The following is a 16,316-nucleotide window of genomic DNA, read 5'->3' on the forward strand; positions in this document are numbered from 1 at the left end:
AGAGAGAGAGAGAGAGAGAGAGAGAGAGAGAGAAGAGAGGAGAAGACCGAGCAGGTCGTGGTCCGTGGGAGGAGGGCGGGGGGGGGGGGGGGAAGGGCGATCGGCCGCGCGTACTTGATCGTTTCTATCCCTTCGTCCACAACAGTGCAACGTGCGTAGCTCGTTTTCGGAGTCGCTCGTCCCGCCACTCGCACCCGCTTCAGTTTCCCCACCCTCCACCCCCTGCGCCCGCCACCTCCCGTGATCTTTTCTATATCGTGCGCGTGTCTCGTGAACGATAACGGCTCAGTGTTCTGCGCGTGTTCTGATATTGCTGTGTATGGCATAACGCATAGGGGATTTCTCACTTAAGTACGTCGTCGTCCGTGCGAGCAGGTAACCGGTTGACTGGGGGAGAGAAGCCGCCCCCGCGCACATTAGGAGCGCGTTAGTCGCGCCCGAGTGCGCTCGAGCGACGGCGCCGATTAGGCACACCAGGCGCCCGTCTTTTCTCTCCCTCCCGTCGGCGAGCACGTCCGATCTCGTGTCGCGCGAACGGTCGTTTAGTTATTCCTTTTTCTTCCTTTTAGGACAGCAATTAGCGCGCGCGCGCGCGCGGTACCTCTCGTCTTGTTAAATACCTTGCCGCTCTTTCCCTCTTCGATGCACCCTCTCGACACACGTTCCCCTCTCGTTCCCCCCCGTCTGGTCTCATCGCCACCGTTTTCCGGGACGCGATCGATGAGCGATTAGTGATATTACGACTAGCGATACGATAGAAGTTAATTCGGGTACTTCGTAGCCAAGTGTCCGCGGCGAGGAGGGGCCGTTTACGTTCGTTTACTCTTGTACTCCGTTCACATCTCGCCCTCTGAGCGTCACGAGATCGAGCGTAACCGTTCGAGCGAAATCGACCTGTCCCGTGCGTTTCTGTCAAGGCCGGCGTCCACGATGCTAGAACTTGGTACAAGTTCTAGTTTCGAGAAGTGTGTAGCCAGTCAATTTGCAACTCTTATGGAATAGCTGCAAGCTGTTTGGCTACACATTTCGCGATACTAGAACTTGGACCAAGTTCTAGCATCGTGGACACGGGCCTTTAAAGGCGAAACCGCTTGAGGAGAAGAAAAAGAGAGTAGAAGAAAAAGTACGAAGCATTACAGCGAAAGGGTATTTAAGGGGGAAACAGCGAGGGTCGCTGTCACAATTAGTCTAACTTTATCGACAAAGCTACGACACAGAGTACAAACAAATGGACATTTTCTCGGACCGTAACGACGATAATCCGAGATGGTAGTCGTGTACAAGGTGATTCGCGAGGATTTACCCCTATTTCAGGAGGGCATTCCTGAGATCATCTGGAGCAAAAAATGTCAACATACTATACAAATAGGATCAGATTCATAATTAAAGAGTTAGACTAATTTCACAAAATGGAGAAGAAAAAATAGTTTCTTTAGAAACTTAATAGGAAAATGTTACAAATACAATACGAATTTGTTAATCCTTTAAGTAGGAAGCAGTCTAGAACCATCCTATCTTATTTAATTCTTTAATTTTGCATTGTGCAATAGAAAAACTCGAAAAAGAATCGAAACCGATCGCAAGTTGTAAGGAAACTTTGCAGGAGATAGCCTCGACAATATGTTTCATATCTGCGAATTATTCTGTAGTTCGCGACAAATCCGGTACAGCCGCGACTCTCTCACCTCGAGACGGGAAATGCACGGGACTCGCGTACAGCGAGGAAGAGGAAACGCGATGCATTCGAGCGAACGCGCGAGTCGTTCCGCGGTCCCGCCGCGAATCCTTGCGAGGATCCCTGATCCGCGACGGGCTATCATTTCCAGATGCGCTCCCGTCGACGACGATTCGCGAGAGATCGGGGACCGCGCGGCCGATCCGCGCGATCTACGGAAGCCGCGCTCACGCTCGTCGCGAAGCGTAAAGCCCGTGTCACACTACGTATTGCGGATTGCGGATTGAATTGAGATTGCGGATCGCGGATCACATTTCAGCCAATCAGACGAGACAGCTTCGGACCCGATTGGTTGAATTGCGATCCGCGATCCGCGATCTCAATCCGATCCGCGATCCGCAATACGTAGTGTGACACGGGTTTAAGGGTCACGGCACGCGGAAAGACTTGAGCGATAGAACTTGAGACGCGAAAAGCCCTGTGTCCACGATCCAAGAACTGTGTCCAAGTTTTAGTTCCGAGAAATGTGCAGCCAATCAGTTTGCAGCTTTTCCGTAAAAGATACAAGTTGACTGGCTACACATATCTTAGAGCTAGAACACAGTTCTCGAATCGTGAACACAAGGCTTAAACCCCAGTCTACAATAGGTGATTTAAGACCTGAGTCTTAAGAAATCGACCAATCACAGTCAAGTTGGATCCAACAAGGAGATCGATTGTGATTAGTTAATCTCTTAAGATCCAGAACTTGAAGCATCTATCGTAGACCGAGACTAAGAATTTTAACCGTATGAAATTTTCAACGTCGCTTAAGACCTGGTCTTAGTCCAAGTTCTAGCATCGTGGACACAGGCCTTCAAAGTTCCAAGACGGTTGCTCACGTAAATCCCAGTCTTAAACCAGATTTATAAGACCTGAGCCTCAAGAAATTGACCAATCAATCAAGTGCGACGAGAATACTCGACTGTGATTAGTTAAATCTCTTAAGGCCCGGGACTTGAAGTATCTATCGTAGACCGAGACTGGATGCCTGTGTCCACTATACTAGAACTTGGTTCAAGTTCTAGCATCGCGGACACAGGCCTTAAGAATTTTAACCGTACGGAATCTTCAACGTCACTTAGTGCCCATCTACAATAGAGATTTAAACCCTGAACCTTAAGAAATTGACTAATCACAGTCGCGTATTGTACTCATACTTGACCGTGATTGGTCAATTTATTACGGCTTAGGGCTTAAGTCATCTATTGTAGACTGGGACTTAAAGTTCCAAGACGGTTCTCGACTGTGATTGGTCGCTTCGCTCACGTCTTGAGTTTGAAAAAACCGTGCGCCACGGCCCTAACGCCGCCGGGGAGGCCGCCGTACGTACGTACGCGCATTATACGCTACATAGCGATTCGTTTCTCCACGAATTACACACGTATACATATATAAAAAAGTATATAAATATATAAATATAAATATATATTATATATAAAAATATATATAGTTTTCTCCCCTCTCGTAGTGCGTACACATAGCAGTTTATTACGGCGTCATTACGTACTGTATGATATTATACATAGCATAAAAAGAAAAGAAGACGAGACTACATCGCGCACTCACTATCAACCGAAGGACCCTCTCATGCCGCCACTCGCGGCGAATGGGCCGTGTATACATATATGTGTGTACACGTATGAGTGTGTATATATTACGCATATATATATGTACGACACGGACACGCGTTTGTTCGAATAATGAGGCAGGATAATTAGGGCACGTGTGTGCGCTGAGAGAGGACGCTATTACAGTATAAAAAAACAAACTTGTATCCGTGCTGCCATTAGCGTTAAAGCAGGAGGCGAAGGTGCAGTGAGGTGTGAGGACAAGCCAAAGTATATAGTTAACGAAAATACACACGAATTTATGTCCACGAGGAGACGTACACACTTATACGTATGGAGAGTGAAAGAGAGAGAAAGAGAGATAGAGAAGAATGTGAGAGAAAGTGAGAGAAAGAGAGAGAGAGAGAGAGAGAGAGAGAGAGAGAGAGAGAGAAAGAAAGAGAAAATGAGTCATGTTAGAAGCGCACGCATACTCGTATACATACGCTTAGTTGCGTAAATCCGTGTATAAAGAAAATGTGGCGAACGAGAGGAAGGATTTCGCAAAAACGCCCCTTCTTTTACTTTTTACCTCGGCAGTAAGCGGCAAAAAGGGATAATAGAGGATTATTAGATTCGGCAAATTGTTTCTCTCGCTTCGAGAGAGTCGTTTCAAACGCGAAGTTTCTCGCGGCCCCTCGAAGTTCGAACGGCGAAATTAATACGAGAAAGAGAGAGAAGGAGAGAGTAATCGTCGGCACGAGACGAGAGAACTCGTTACTGTCGAAGCGTCACGTTCGTTAAATTAACGAACGAACGAACGCGCATTTCTTCACGCTCGTTTGTGTATCTTCCTTGAGTTTACACTTATACGGAGTTTCGCGATTAAGTATGCAATATATCAATCGACGACAATTGACAGGACATCTCAATTCCCCCGGGGGTGAATTCGTTTCGTCGCGCATGTGAGAGAATAAGTTTAGGGATCTTCATGTTGAATAATTAGCAGTCTCATCCTATGTATCGTATAATCAAGAGAGATCAAGCGGCCGTGAGCAGTACGTATTTAGCTGGTAAAAAAAAAAGACACAAGAAAACTATATAAGACGGATAAGCGGAACCTGGGTTATTAACGTAGCGTCTATTGTATTTCGGATGTGATCGATTTGTTGTCTGAGTTCCCGAGCCACATTGTTACGTTTTTTGCGCCTATTAGCATCATTCCTCTTCTTACACGAACGACATTATTATTATTATTATATTTATTGCGATTATTGTAAGTATGCTCTCTAATGCGATATTACATTGTGATAACGTGAGACTTGTTTCTAGTCCGGCTCTCCTAATCTAATCTCGTTAATTATTCTGTCGGTACTCAGTCCAATCCCCGCCCCGACCCCCTCTCCCCCTCCCTCCCCCTTGTCCCGACCGTAATGATTTGTCAAACGGTACGACGCGTCCGCGAGATACGTAGATCTCGCGTATAGAAAGGTGCATCCTCTGTGCAACAAATACAGTATACAATCCGTAAATATTGAGGTCAATGTTGATTTGTTTAAATAAATGTAAGTTTGAAAACCCATCGTAGCATTTTATTCACGCGAGGCACGAAGCGGCCATTTATCCAGGGTGTAAGGTGACCGAATTTCGCTCTGGGGCTCGAACACGAATCCTTTTCTCTGGCGTGAACTCGTGGAAAGCTAAAAATTTCATTAACGAATTCAATATTTGTCAACGAGAGGTTTCACTTCTCATAAATTCACGTTTGAGGATAAGTTTCATGATTGAGTCTCGGATACCAAATGCGAATCAACAATTTGATGAGTCCGTTAATAAACGATATAGAACCACGTCGATGCCTTTTATGATATCGACAAGATAGCATAAACTTGTAAATATATATTAAAGAGCAAAATTTAATTAAATTACTTGAAAATGTCGCTAATTAGTGACTCGTCAAATTGTTGAGTCGCATATATTTGATATCTGATCCGAACTTGATCACCCTACTCTACCCAAGGAAAAATGACAAGTCAAGATGACGTTAATTTGATGTCATATTGACCAAATTTATGTCATATTTACATAAAATTGACGTCACCTTGACATTTTATTTTCCTGGGGTACGTATCGAATGACTCACGCGGAATAGTCTGCCTTTTAAACAATTACACATTACCTATAACTTTCTAACTTAAGTATAAGAGACAAAAAATATTATATAGTATAATATACATTAAATATATAAATATGCATACATATTATATTAAAAGAATCGTAATATCCAAGAAATTCGCGATCTTTTTATTAAATTGTTAATTGTATAAACAAAATATAGAGATACTATGTAATTAAACTTTCTAATGACATGTACTTTTTAATTTAAAGTATTTGTCTAATTGCTTCGCAACAGAGTCTAACGTTATTAGTAAAAATAAAACATCCTTTTATACTCAAAACAGTACAAAGTAAATTTCTCTTTATAATCGGTCGAAAGACGAGTGCGAAGTCGTGACTAAAACTCAAGGGTGTTTCAAAAATTGTGGAGAACAGAGAGAATACAGTGGAACAGGTCGTCAATAAATGTGGCCTGTCCGACTTTGGGCCAGTTTCTGACTTGGGCCAATTGATCAATTTCAATGGAACGTTAACATTTAATTGGCTAATTATGCCTTCCAATCGATTTTACGTTTTAAACGATCAATAAAATAAGAGGGGGCCGATAAGGTACCGACTGCGTAATTGTTTACCGTCGATAAAAACGGTTTCTCTCCCGTAGTCGATAACATCTAGGATTTCCTGATCCCATGCCGCGAATACGATATGTCAAAATGGCCGATCTCAGTAAAGAGTTGAACGAGTATCTTCTCAGCAACAAGAATGAAAAGCAATATAAGATCACCATTCCATCGGTAGCGATATCGAGAACGAACTTTGGGAGATGGTTCGGAAAAAGTACTGACGAGACGGAGGAGAATGCGGGATGGATCCAGAGATCGCAGAGAGAATGTTGTCCCGCTATGGTAGTGCATTTGCTCATAACCTGAACTGAACCGCGGGATGAATCAACTTGACGTTGATTAATGTGACGATTCTGACTAGCCCAAGAGATATTAGCATAAGCAACAGTGCGAAGTGACTTATTCAGAATTTGGGAAGACCTTAAATTCCAATCAATCCAATTGATTATACCGTCAAGCGATGCCTGTGGTATATTGTAAACAGGGATAGAACTTTCTATTAGGACCAGTTTCACAAATGTCTGTTAACTGCTAACCGAAAGTTAATTGATTCTCTGTCTTTTCTTAGATAACTAGACAGAAAAAGATAGGGAGTTGACTGAACTCTCGTTAACAGTTAACCGACCTTCATAAAATTGGCCCTTAATTTTTTGTCGTTTGAAACTTGGAAAGAAAGATTATACTAGGAACGAATATAGTTGAAATTATTGCTGTAAGCATATTTTATCGGTTCAATCGATTGTTGTTCCCTCAAGTGGAATTTAAAGTTGTCCGTGTTTGCATATCCAGTAATTTTTACATTTTCTGTTCGAGGCATTTTTGTAGGAGATATCTTGGGAGTCGGATTCAATCAACTTTTGTTTATATAAATTTGTCAAAGACCGTCGTCGATTTAAAAAGTTTACTATTTTTTTCATCAGTGAAATCAGTAAATTGTACTTGATAATAGATGAATTAAAAAATTATATTTACATTTTCCTATATTTTTATTCCGATAGACGCGAACACAAAGACTCATATCCTTCGCTGTGTGTTTTCTTCTGGGATTATTATGCTTCTGTCTATCAGCGATGTATATCCCCGTTTTATTATTCAAAGCAAGAAAGTTTGCTCTCCTTTATTCCTTAGGAAGTCTCTTCTTTCTAATGAGGTACGTGCGTACGTACTTAAGAAGTAATATTTATATTTATATGAGAAGAATGCCATATTTCTAACGAAAGATTTCTTCCAGTTTTTGTTTTTTGTGGGGATCGAGTTATATGAAATCGTTATTCCTAGCCGAGAAGAAGTACTTCACCATATTGTACTTCGCAACGTTAACAGGCACACTCTATTTCGCTCTGCATTTGCAATCAACCCCTTTGACAGTATTGTGCGCTATTTTGCAGTTGGTAGCTACGTTATCCTTTCTAATAAGTCATATACCAGGAGGTACAACTGGTCTCATGTTCTTCACAAGAATGTTTAGATCGTCTGTGAAGTCAAGTTTACCTGTGTGATGAGATTACTACGCTTAGGATACATTTCAATGATTTATAATAAAGCAACAGTACTCTATCTCGTGCAATGTTTTTTTGAACGTCACATGAAGTTTGTATCGAGAGATAGGATATTAAATGAATTATCACTCATCTAATATCTCTATGTCTAATTGTTATTAAAATTAATACACAGAAGACTGACTTGAATCTATATTTTGATACACCACGGAATTTATTAGATGCAAATTCCGATATCACCCGTAATTGTAAAAATAGAAATTATTGCTATTTCTTATTGTCAGAAACTTCAAATGAGAACTGTATTACTTATATTAGTAAATATAATTTTATTTACTAATGTAACTTATTTAACTACTGATGCAAAATGTAGGGTTAATTTTGTATATAATCTATATAAAAAATATATATTTTTATTACTGTACACCACATTTTTTTTGTTCTATTTTCTCTTTTTATAATTACAATGATTAAACGCGATTGTCCTCCCACGTATTTTGTCAAAAGTGTGAAAGATATAAGCGCTATAAAGTATCGATTAGTTCAAATTATATAATTTCCTAATATCTTTCACATTATTAGACACTTATCTTTCGAAGATTGAAGCTTGATTGTTAGTTATTTGAATGTCGAAGGCAACATTGACAATTTTCTAACGTAAAATGAAACGAGCTCGCTGACATTTTCGATAGTTTGGAAAACTGATTAGAATTTCCTTTCAGAGCAATACAATTTTTTAATTTCCAATATCGCAATTTTTCCCCAGTTGTCGGAGATTTAGTTTATACCTGTTGTTCTTGTTTCCATTTCCTGATTGATTCCTAAAAATCCCTGGATTAGATGCAGAGCGATATTGGAAATCATATCCAGATCTTTCGCTGAGTAGACTACTACTTTACCATTAAATTGCGCATAATACTATTTTTAGTTAATTTAGTTGCTTTTGCTCGTTTATCATTTCCTTGTATACGTTTTAGTTTTAAAGATAAATAGGTAGGCTCGTCATTTCCGTGCGTTTTTAATGTATTGCCTTTCGTGTGTTTCATTGATTCAGCGTTGTTATTAATTAATTTTAATTTTTTTAAAAATAAATTCCTTTCTGCATCTTCAGATTCTTTGGTATGTTTGTCTTCATTGCCAATATTTACATATCTTTTTCGCTTCAGCGTACTTTTAAAATATTTATTATCGATAGGTTCAGGATCGCTATCTAAAGCAATAAAATCATCCAATCCTTGAGAGACTTCAGAGCTTTCTTTGGCTGTTGGCGGTACGAAAACTCTCGTGTCTCTTGAAACTCTGTATTTATAAACATCCGTAAATACCGTAACGGGTTTTTCTGGCTTGGAAATCTTTGGATCTGTATTACAATCCACGCGAATGGTTTTCACTTCACGCATCGTGTTATCAGACGTCTCGTCGGATTTAAAACGGAGCAAACATTCCTGCGACTCAAGGTCTTCGAAAGCCTCTGCTATAGACTTGTACAATGGATGGCACACATTGTTTGAGCACTGCTTTACCTCTTGCTACAGAAATAACAAATCTCTAAGAAACATCTGTAAGGATGTATACTTGAAATGACAAAATATTAATACGTTACTTTTAAAGCGAAAGCTGCTGTGGCAAATCCAATCTTTTCTAATGTGACTGTTTTCAGAATCGGCAGCAGAAGGACAGGTATTTTCTTGTTTCTTGCCATAGTAACAATGTGCTTTATTAACAACGGCGGTTCAACATTGGCATCTAATAAAACGCAACATACGTTGCCCTTCTCTAAGGCTCGAGTGACTATGTTGATACCCATAATCATAAATTTTCTAAAATTCATTAAAAAAAATAGACAAACCGGCTAAATCTCGAGCTGCTCGCGGCAGCATAATACAAGGGACACTTACAGTACATCTGGTTTTGCAGGCGCAGCTTTTAGCAATTCTTTCCTAGCTAGCGCACGATTTTCTTTCGATATGTTTTTAAGCATATGTTTAGGAATTTTATTGCTGGTCTGTTTGATTGACGGCAACGTCCTACAAGGTATTTTCACAGCGATTAAAAACAATTGGATACTTTTCAAGATATTACAGAGGAAAGTTCCCTATTATGAGACAGGCTTCCAACGTCCAAATTCAATCGCAGAGCTCTTCTTGCAACAGTCGCATGATCCGACAATGAATTTTCTACTAAACAAATTTCACACCAAGGACAATACCTTCACGGTGGAACTAACAGATGACGCCTATTAATTTCGCGAAAAGACCTCGCTATTAGAAGTCTATCTCATAATAGAGGACTCTCCTACATCTCTTGAATCGTATTCACCTATTTAAGTTTGTCACCAACTCTGGATACTGATCTACCTTGACGACTGGCCTAAAAGAATATTTTGCGAAAATGAGTACAAATCGCAACCACTTTCGCTCGAATGTTAACAGTATTTCTTAGTAAACGTTTGCGTCTGGTTAAATGTCGATTATTATCAAGACTAAGTTTGGGAGTTGTCCAAGAACTTAGATCACGTGTGAAAGACGTACCAGAAATTCAGACCAGGTTGTGCCAAGATATTCCGCAACCCCTTGGCGGGCAACTTCTTTTTAGCTGACAGGCTATGCCTCTGCTGCTGCTTCGTCAATACCGGAGTAGTCATGTTAACGATAATTCCTTGTTAATATTCCTCCAAGTACAGATTCTCTTGGAGTATTTAACGTGTGCCCTCGACTGAACTTTCCCCTTTTCGTCCTTTTGGCAAAACGCAGATTTCTTTTAAGGCATTTGACGTGCCAGTTCTTGCCTCCTCGAACAAAATACAGAAACGTGCACATAGGTTAAGTGGACTACGAGATCATTCGTGAATCGTGTATACCGGAAACGAGGTTTGTACGCGTGAAACCAGCAATTCCCTAGAATGTACTTTCCTAAATTTACTCACTCACGGCACGCTCAGCTGATGTGAGAGCTGGAAGCGATTTCAGAACACGTGATCGTGTTGAAAACATCCTGCAACGTGCACCTTGTGAATAATCTTAACGTCACTTGGCTTCTAATAGAAAGACTGAATCTTGTTCGAGGATTACAAGAGACTGGAGAAGCAGGATTAACTTGTCAATGAAACGAGACATTCAGAACGCTAATTGCAAGATTGGCGAAGGTAATGTTTACCAAACGGTAATTGATATTTGATATGCCTGCAAGTGGTTTGGTGCAAGATAGACAGTGCTTAAGATATGTGCTTTTAAACAATAACTTGTCTCTTAAATTATGAATCTTTTCTGTTTCATATTTCTTTAACAGTGAGCAAACGTTTGCATATAAATAATTTTGTGTTGATCTTGTGACACTGTGCTTTCAGATAGAACCTCAGTCTACGTACTACGCTACAGTTAGTAAGCTTTGTGGCGACAATCGTATATTACGAGATGAGTAAAAACGTAGATGCTTTGTCGGAAGAGATCGACGAGTTGGTGTTACGTAAATTGGAATTAATGGAGGAGAAAATTCGTGGAAACGTTCAGATGGAAACATTGCTGAAGGATGGCCACATCGAGCTGGCAAAGGCGAAATATATTCGTGGAAAGGAGAACATCAGTATGTTACAGGTTCCAAATAACGAGGACACCGTGACGTCCTTGTTTGACTTGGAAACTAAAACGACGGACGAAGATAACGACAGTGTACTATGTTTTGACATCAGTTTTAAAAAGTCAAGCGATGACGCGGATGGGCCAGGGGATCCTTTAAAATGGTTCGGTGTATTGGTGCCGCAAAACTTAAGGAACAGTCAGAAACGTTTCCAGGAATCCGTCTATTTTGCTGCGAAAATAGCAAATGTACAGGCGGAGCTTATTTCTGTACTTTCCAAGCTTAAGACACTGTGTATTCAAAAAGATAGTTTGCGTTCTCCAAATGGTATTAAAACTTAACCAGTGAACGAAAATTAATCAATGATTTTTAGAAATTTGTGTGCGGTTATATAATAAAAACTTCCTACCTACAGGAATGATTAATTTTAAACCATATACAAATTTTATTCAGACTGATAAAAGCAGTTTTTAATGTATGTAATATATCAGACAAAATTGCTGTATTTATTGTTCTAATATGTAAAATATATAATTAGAGATATATATATATGTATAGAATTTGATTTATAATTGTCCACATTGTTTAGTTATGCACTGTCATATAAAAATTCTAAGAATTCTAAATTGTCAAGTTGTTAACTGATGTTACATTATGGAGTTGAAAAATATAAATGTACAGAGTTTTAATTATATAAGTGCACATAATTAAATCTGATAAATATAAAAGAGTTGTAAATTTCATTATATTTGTACATAAATCAATAAAAAATGTATGTTAACGGTTTTCTTTTCTGATCACGATTAGAATTAGCTGCGCAACCGGCTGCAGAGAGCTGCATAATAAAAAGGGCGGGCAAGTATATAAAATGTGCGATCAAAATATATATTTTTATGTGGGAGAATCGTCGTCAGGTAGAAAACAAATACCGCGCGTTTGAGACGAATTGATGATGCATGACGCGTGCAGTGAAAACGCATCCTAATTCCCATTTCTAATGCAAATTAACTTTAATCGCGGGTTAAATTACTTTTGATCTTTTTCTAATTTTTAAAACTAAAGAGGATATAAAGTTAAATCGGCATTCATAGAAACGGGCATAAAAGAGGGAATATGAGCGGTGCAAAAAGTTCAGCTAAAACGAACAGACCTTACGTCGACGAGTAGCCATAATTCACGTTTTCTCCGCCAGACGTCGCCTCCGTCTCAACTCCTAACGGTCAGGAAAGGGGCGACTTTCAAAACTTGGACGCGTACGGTTGCTTGTGCGGTGCAAACGTTTCATTGAACCGTTTTTGTGTACTGTCGTTGGTACTATCACGACCAACGGACCGCCAAGTGTTGCAGACCGGTGGTGACATGTCAGCAGAACAGTAATTCACGAGAAAAGCGACAGGATAAACGCAAGAATGACGTCGTTGTCACTTTTGGCTACCTACGACGAGCTGGTGCGATGTACGAACGTCTTGGTAAATGGAGCCTGCGAGGAAGGTTCGTTACTGGTCGTATATGATCGATATCGCCCCGTTGTTACTCATTTTGTCAGCTTTTTGCAATAGCTTTAGTTACAATTTTCTGAAATTACTATGTAAAATTTTCTGCAATTATTATTAGATTTATCACATATATATAAACACGCGTCCCTTCAATATTGCGTTGCGTAGAATTCCTGCAGTTCGCTTTAAGTCAAGAGGAGATGAGGCAGAAATGGCTGGCGTCGGTGCAAGAGTGCCAACGACTTCACTCCGCTTTGGACAAGGCTCATAACGAGATCGCGGATTTTGATAGGAAGCTGCGTCATGCAAGAAGAAACTTGGAGGAGGAGAACCGCAAGCGTCGCGCAGCCGAGGAGCACAGAGACTTTTTGGTAGCTGATAGCAGTTCTCTTGTCTCCAAAAAGATATTTTGGTTGCGATATTCGAAAGTGCTCACAATTGTATCATTTTTCAGGAGAAGCAAATTGTTACTGCCAGGGAGTTCCTATTTAATGACAGAGGACACAATATAAATGATGAAACAAGGGAGAAATTGCAGTTTCTTAATAACTCTTCATTGCATCGTCAAAGTAACATACATGCTCACGAGATACCTTTTGATAAGTGAGTATAAGCATATTGGCACTGAAGAAACCAACAATTACATTGGATGATACGACAATCATTGTACTGTCTGCATTTTAGGCTTAACACAATAGCAGAATTAAACTCGACTGGCTCGCTATTGAGTGACCTCAACTGTCTATCCAGATCAGAAGACGACTTGGAGACCAGCAATATTTTGCAGAGTCAGAAAAAGCGGGAGTGGAAGGAGCACCGCCCCAGCAGCGAGTATTCCAAGAAACACCGTCGCAGCGCATTGCACAAGACTGCAGAATTGAACTCCTCCGATAGAATAGTGGCGACTACTACCGTAGTTATGCCCAAGGACGGTACAATTACCGCGTCGTCCACGATCGAGGCTGTACCCGGTGATGAAAATGCGGATCCCCAGATTGTCTCGCATAATTCGCGCAAGCGGCGCAAGAGCAGCTCGGAGCACAAATCGAAATTGTCGCACATGGATGTTAATGAAATGCCAATTGATACAGCGGTACGTTACCGAGTCGTATAAATTGTTCTACGTTTAAAAAGTACGCATGGAATTTCGCGGAGAGCAATTGTTTGTCCTTTTTTAGCCATCAGCACCAAAAGCTGATATTCTCACATCGACCTCGGATTCGGAGGATATCTTTAAACCAAGTCCAAATATCGGTGGCTACACCATGAACACGAGAATATCTAGGAGTCATAATTTTGTGGCCAAAACTGTTATCAAGCCAGAAGTGTGCACACCTTGTGGGAAAAAGTAAATTTATTTCTTCTGTTACGTGAACATATCGAGAGGTCTATTCTGTAAACGTTAACGATGTATCACTACGTGCTTTTTGCGCAGATGTAATATACCATAGAAAAACTGCGCAAAGCACGTAGTGATGTCGTTAACGTTTACAGAATAGGCCCCTAAAGCTTATATTGCTTGTAATTAATCCTACAAGATTGAACTGGAGATAAGAAGAAAGAGATCTTAATGTGCCTTTTTATTAATAGAATTCGATTTGGAAAGATTGTGCAGAAGTGCAGAGATTGTAGAGCTATGGCTCATACTGAGTGTAAAGATTTAGTACCGCTACCATGTGTCCCGACAGGAAATACGCCTACGTTACGCGGTATACCCGTAAGTATTATTATAATTTTCATTTTATCAGTAAAACACTTTCAATGAATCTTTACTAAATGTCATTTTTGTAGGGCACTATAGCTGACTACACACCTATAATACCGCCCATGGTACCTTCTATAGTGGTTCACTGCATTAACGAGGTAGAATTACGCGGCATGAACGAGCAAGGATTGTACAGAGTGAACGGAGCAACCGCAGATACTAAGTGTCTCAAGGAGAAATTCCTGAAAGGCAAAGGTGCCCCGAATCTCTCTAACGTCGACATCGCGACCATCTGCTCCACTTTGAAAGATTTTCTCAGGTACGTCCACCTGAAATATATCATTGCACACGCGGTATGTGTGTTTACTTGAATTCATTATTTTACAGGTCATTACGTGAGCCGCTGATCACCGTCGGTTTGCTGGGAGACTTCATACGCGCGACACAAATCACGGACAAACAGGATGCTGACGCCGCTCTTTATCAGGCGATATCGGAACTGCCGCAACCGAACCGAGACACCCTGGCCTTCTTGATGTTGCATTTACAGAGAGTATCGAGTAGCGCGGAATGCAAGATGCCCATCAGTAATCTCGCCAAGGTCTTCGGGCCAACCTTAGTCGGTTACAGCTCCCAGGAACCGTCGCTCACCATGCTGAGCGAAACTAAACATCAAGTTGCGGTAGGAAACACTTCTGACATTATCGCTAATAAGAAGTAATAATGTAATGTATTTTGTGTTCCAGATAGTAGAGAGTTTACTTCAAATACCATCGGATTATTGGGCAACTTACGTGAACCCGACGAACTTGAACGGCATTGGTACCCCGAAAACGGGAGAATTAAAACACACGCCGTCCACAGAATCGCTTTTCAAGCGTACGTTTTCCCGCGGTTTACTCAATACCCCTGTCACTTCGAGGTGAATGATACGTTATTATCTCGCACGAAGATACACTTAGCGTATCTTCTCTATTTCACATTTCGCTTTTATTTACAGCCGCTCTTTCGCGAGGAGGAACAGGAAATATTTCGCTACACCGCCCTATAAATAGGATACTAATAAGCAAGTTTACATTTGTTATACTTCAATAACAACTTATGATTGCGCACAGAAACGTTTGACCTAATATTTAACATGCTTATGTATTATTATTATTTTGTAAATATATCATTTATAAATACATATACAATAAACGTTTCGATTTAAACTCATTTCTTGAAATGTTAAAATAAAATATTTAATTTCTCTCGACATTGTATACGTTTAGTCTTGAAATTTTCTAAATAATTATTTTAAGGTGATTCTGGAGTCTCTCTGTTTTACCGACATTTTTTAATTAAGGATATCTTTTAATTGGCTTTACAGAACTGCGAATTCTTATACACGATTAAAGTTCGCACAAAAATAAAAGTCAGTCTACTCGACTTTATATCAAAAACGAAAAAAAACTAAATATTTTGGCATGTAGAGCTGACACATGACGATAATATTTGCACTTAATACAAAAATTCTATAGTTTATATCTGCAAAATGAGACCGGAGTGACCTAGAGACAACATGCAAGAACAATATTGTGTACTTGGAACTAATTAAGATTAAAAGTCTAGAAAAAAAGATAGGGTTAGATAAAAGTTTATAAATGCAAATACAGCTGTAGAATAATAAGTAGAGGACTGCATGATGATAAGATGGCGCTGCAATCTGGTAGACTAAAAATTATTTTAATTTTAATATTTTAATAATACACGGGCGCTACTTTTCCTAACATTCGAACTCGGAATGAATCTCACGCCGTGCTTTAAAATCTTCATCGGTTATTAAAATTAATCCATCGCGAAAATAATACGCGAAATATTGAATCGAGTGTTTAAATTAGCATTTATCGGTGATTTATTAATTCCACCAGTTTATATCTTTTTTACGAAATTATTTATAAGTGAAATTACATTGACTTTAGACATTGAATTTTTAATTCTTTTCAGACATTTGCATTTCGATTAAAGTTGCGTTTATAGTACGTTGTTGATGTTA

At 39.8% G+C, this 16,316-nt stretch overlaps 4 protein-coding genes across 5 annotated transcripts; 3 read left to right on the forward strand and 1 right to left on the reverse strand.

Annotated features, from left to right (window-relative positions):
* Positions 1-6,063: 6,063 nt before the first annotated feature.
* LOC105565477 (vesicle transport protein SFT2C) lies at positions 6,064-7,681 on the forward strand. The gene is made up of 3 exons (XM_012018723.1): positions 6,064-6,287; positions 7,004-7,155; positions 7,237-7,681. The coding sequence occupies exons 1-3, from the start codon at positions 6,072-6,074 to the stop codon at positions 7,502-7,504; spliced, it is 636 nt and encodes a 211-aa protein (XP_011874113.1). The 5' UTR covers positions 6,064-6,071; the 3' UTR covers positions 7,505-7,681.
* A 132-nt stretch (positions 7,682-7,813) lies between these two features.
* On the reverse strand, positions 7,814-10,346 carry LOC105565478. Its single transcript, XM_012018724.1, has 5 exons — positions 10,036-10,346; positions 9,824-9,874; positions 9,403-9,531; positions 9,108-9,324; positions 7,814-9,033 (listed from the first exon to the last, which is right to left on the reverse strand). Exons 1-5 carry the CDS (start codon positions 10,146-10,148, stop codon positions 8,395-8,397), a joined length of 1,149 nt encoding a protein of 382 aa, XP_011874114.1. The 5' UTR covers positions 10,149-10,346; the 3' UTR covers positions 7,814-8,394.
* Positions 10,347-10,451: 105 nt separating this feature from the next.
* LOC105565479 (coiled-coil domain-containing protein 115) lies at positions 10,452-11,627 on the forward strand. 2 transcript variants are annotated; one of them, XM_012018726.1, is made up of 2 exons: positions 10,452-10,666; positions 10,851-11,627. In XM_012018726.1, the coding sequence occupies exon 2, from the start codon at positions 10,918-10,920 to the stop codon at positions 11,419-11,421; it is 504 nt and encodes a 167-aa protein (XP_011874116.1). In that variant the 5' UTR covers positions 10,452-10,666; positions 10,851-10,917; the 3' UTR covers positions 11,422-11,627. The 2 variants fall into 2 exon arrangements, with proteins under 2 accessions (XP_011874116.1, XP_011874115.1); XM_012018725.1 differs by having other exon boundaries at positions 10,452-10,649.
* A 677-nt stretch (positions 11,628-12,304) lies between these two features.
* On the forward strand, positions 12,305-15,504 carry LOC105565480 (rac GTPase-activating protein 1-like). The gene is made up of 10 exons (XM_012018727.1): positions 12,305-12,571; positions 12,745-12,947; positions 13,031-13,179; positions 13,261-13,669; positions 13,755-13,924; positions 14,167-14,293; positions 14,368-14,600; positions 14,669-14,963; positions 15,028-15,203; positions 15,282-15,504. The coding sequence occupies exons 1-10, from the start codon at positions 12,490-12,492 to the stop codon at positions 15,334-15,336; spliced, it is 1,899 nt and encodes a 632-aa protein (XP_011874117.1). The 5' UTR covers positions 12,305-12,489; the 3' UTR covers positions 15,337-15,504.
* Positions 15,505-16,316: the final 812 nt, after the last annotated feature.

This window comes from Vollenhovia emeryi, unplaced genomic scaffold (assembly GCF_000949405.1).
Source record: "Vollenhovia emeryi isolate VEMERY1.0 unplaced genomic scaffold, V.emery_V1.0 DF939152.1, whole genome shotgun sequence".
Classification (NCBI taxonomy): Eukaryota; Metazoa; Arthropoda; class Insecta; order Hymenoptera; family Formicidae; genus Vollenhovia; species Vollenhovia emeryi.

Coding starts and splice junctions, on each gene's coding strand:
- LOC105565479 (XM_012018726.1), top strand. CDS start 10,918: ATGAGTAAAAACGTAGATGCTTTGTCGGAAGAGATCGACGAGTTGGTG.
- LOC105565478 (XM_012018724.1), bottom strand. CDS start 10,148: ATGACTACTCCGGTATTGACGAAGCAGCAGCAGAGGCATAGCCTGTCA. Junction 9,875..10,035: donor CAACCTGGTCTGAATTTCTG/GTACGTCTTTCA, acceptor ATATTCTTTTAG/GCCAGTCGTCAAGGTAGATC. Junction 9,325..9,402: donor CCTGCAAAACCAGATGTACT/GTAAGTGTCCCT, acceptor AATGAATTTTAG/AAAATTTATGATTATGGGTA.
- LOC105565480 (XM_012018727.1), top strand. CDS start 12,490: ATGACGTCGTTGTCACTTTTGGCTACCTACGACGAGCTGGTGCGATGT. Junction 14,294..14,367: donor CTACGTTACGCGGTATACCC/GTAAGTATTATT, acceptor TCATTTTTGTAG/GGCACTATAGCTGACTACAC. Junction 14,964..15,027: donor AAACTAAACATCAAGTTGCG/GTAGGAAACACT, acceptor TTTGTGTTCCAG/ATAGTAGAGAGTTTACTTCA.
- LOC105565477 (XM_012018723.1), top strand. CDS start 6,072: ATGCCGCGAATACGATATGTCAAAATGGCCGATCTCAGTAAAGAGTTG. Junction 6,288..7,003: donor GAGAATGTTGTCCCGCTATG/GTAGTGCATTTG, acceptor TTATTCCGATAG/ACGCGAACACAAAGACTCAT. Junction 7,156..7,236: donor AGTCTCTTCTTTCTAATGAG/GTACGTGCGTAC, acceptor GATTTCTTCCAG/TTTTTGTTTTTTGTGGGGAT.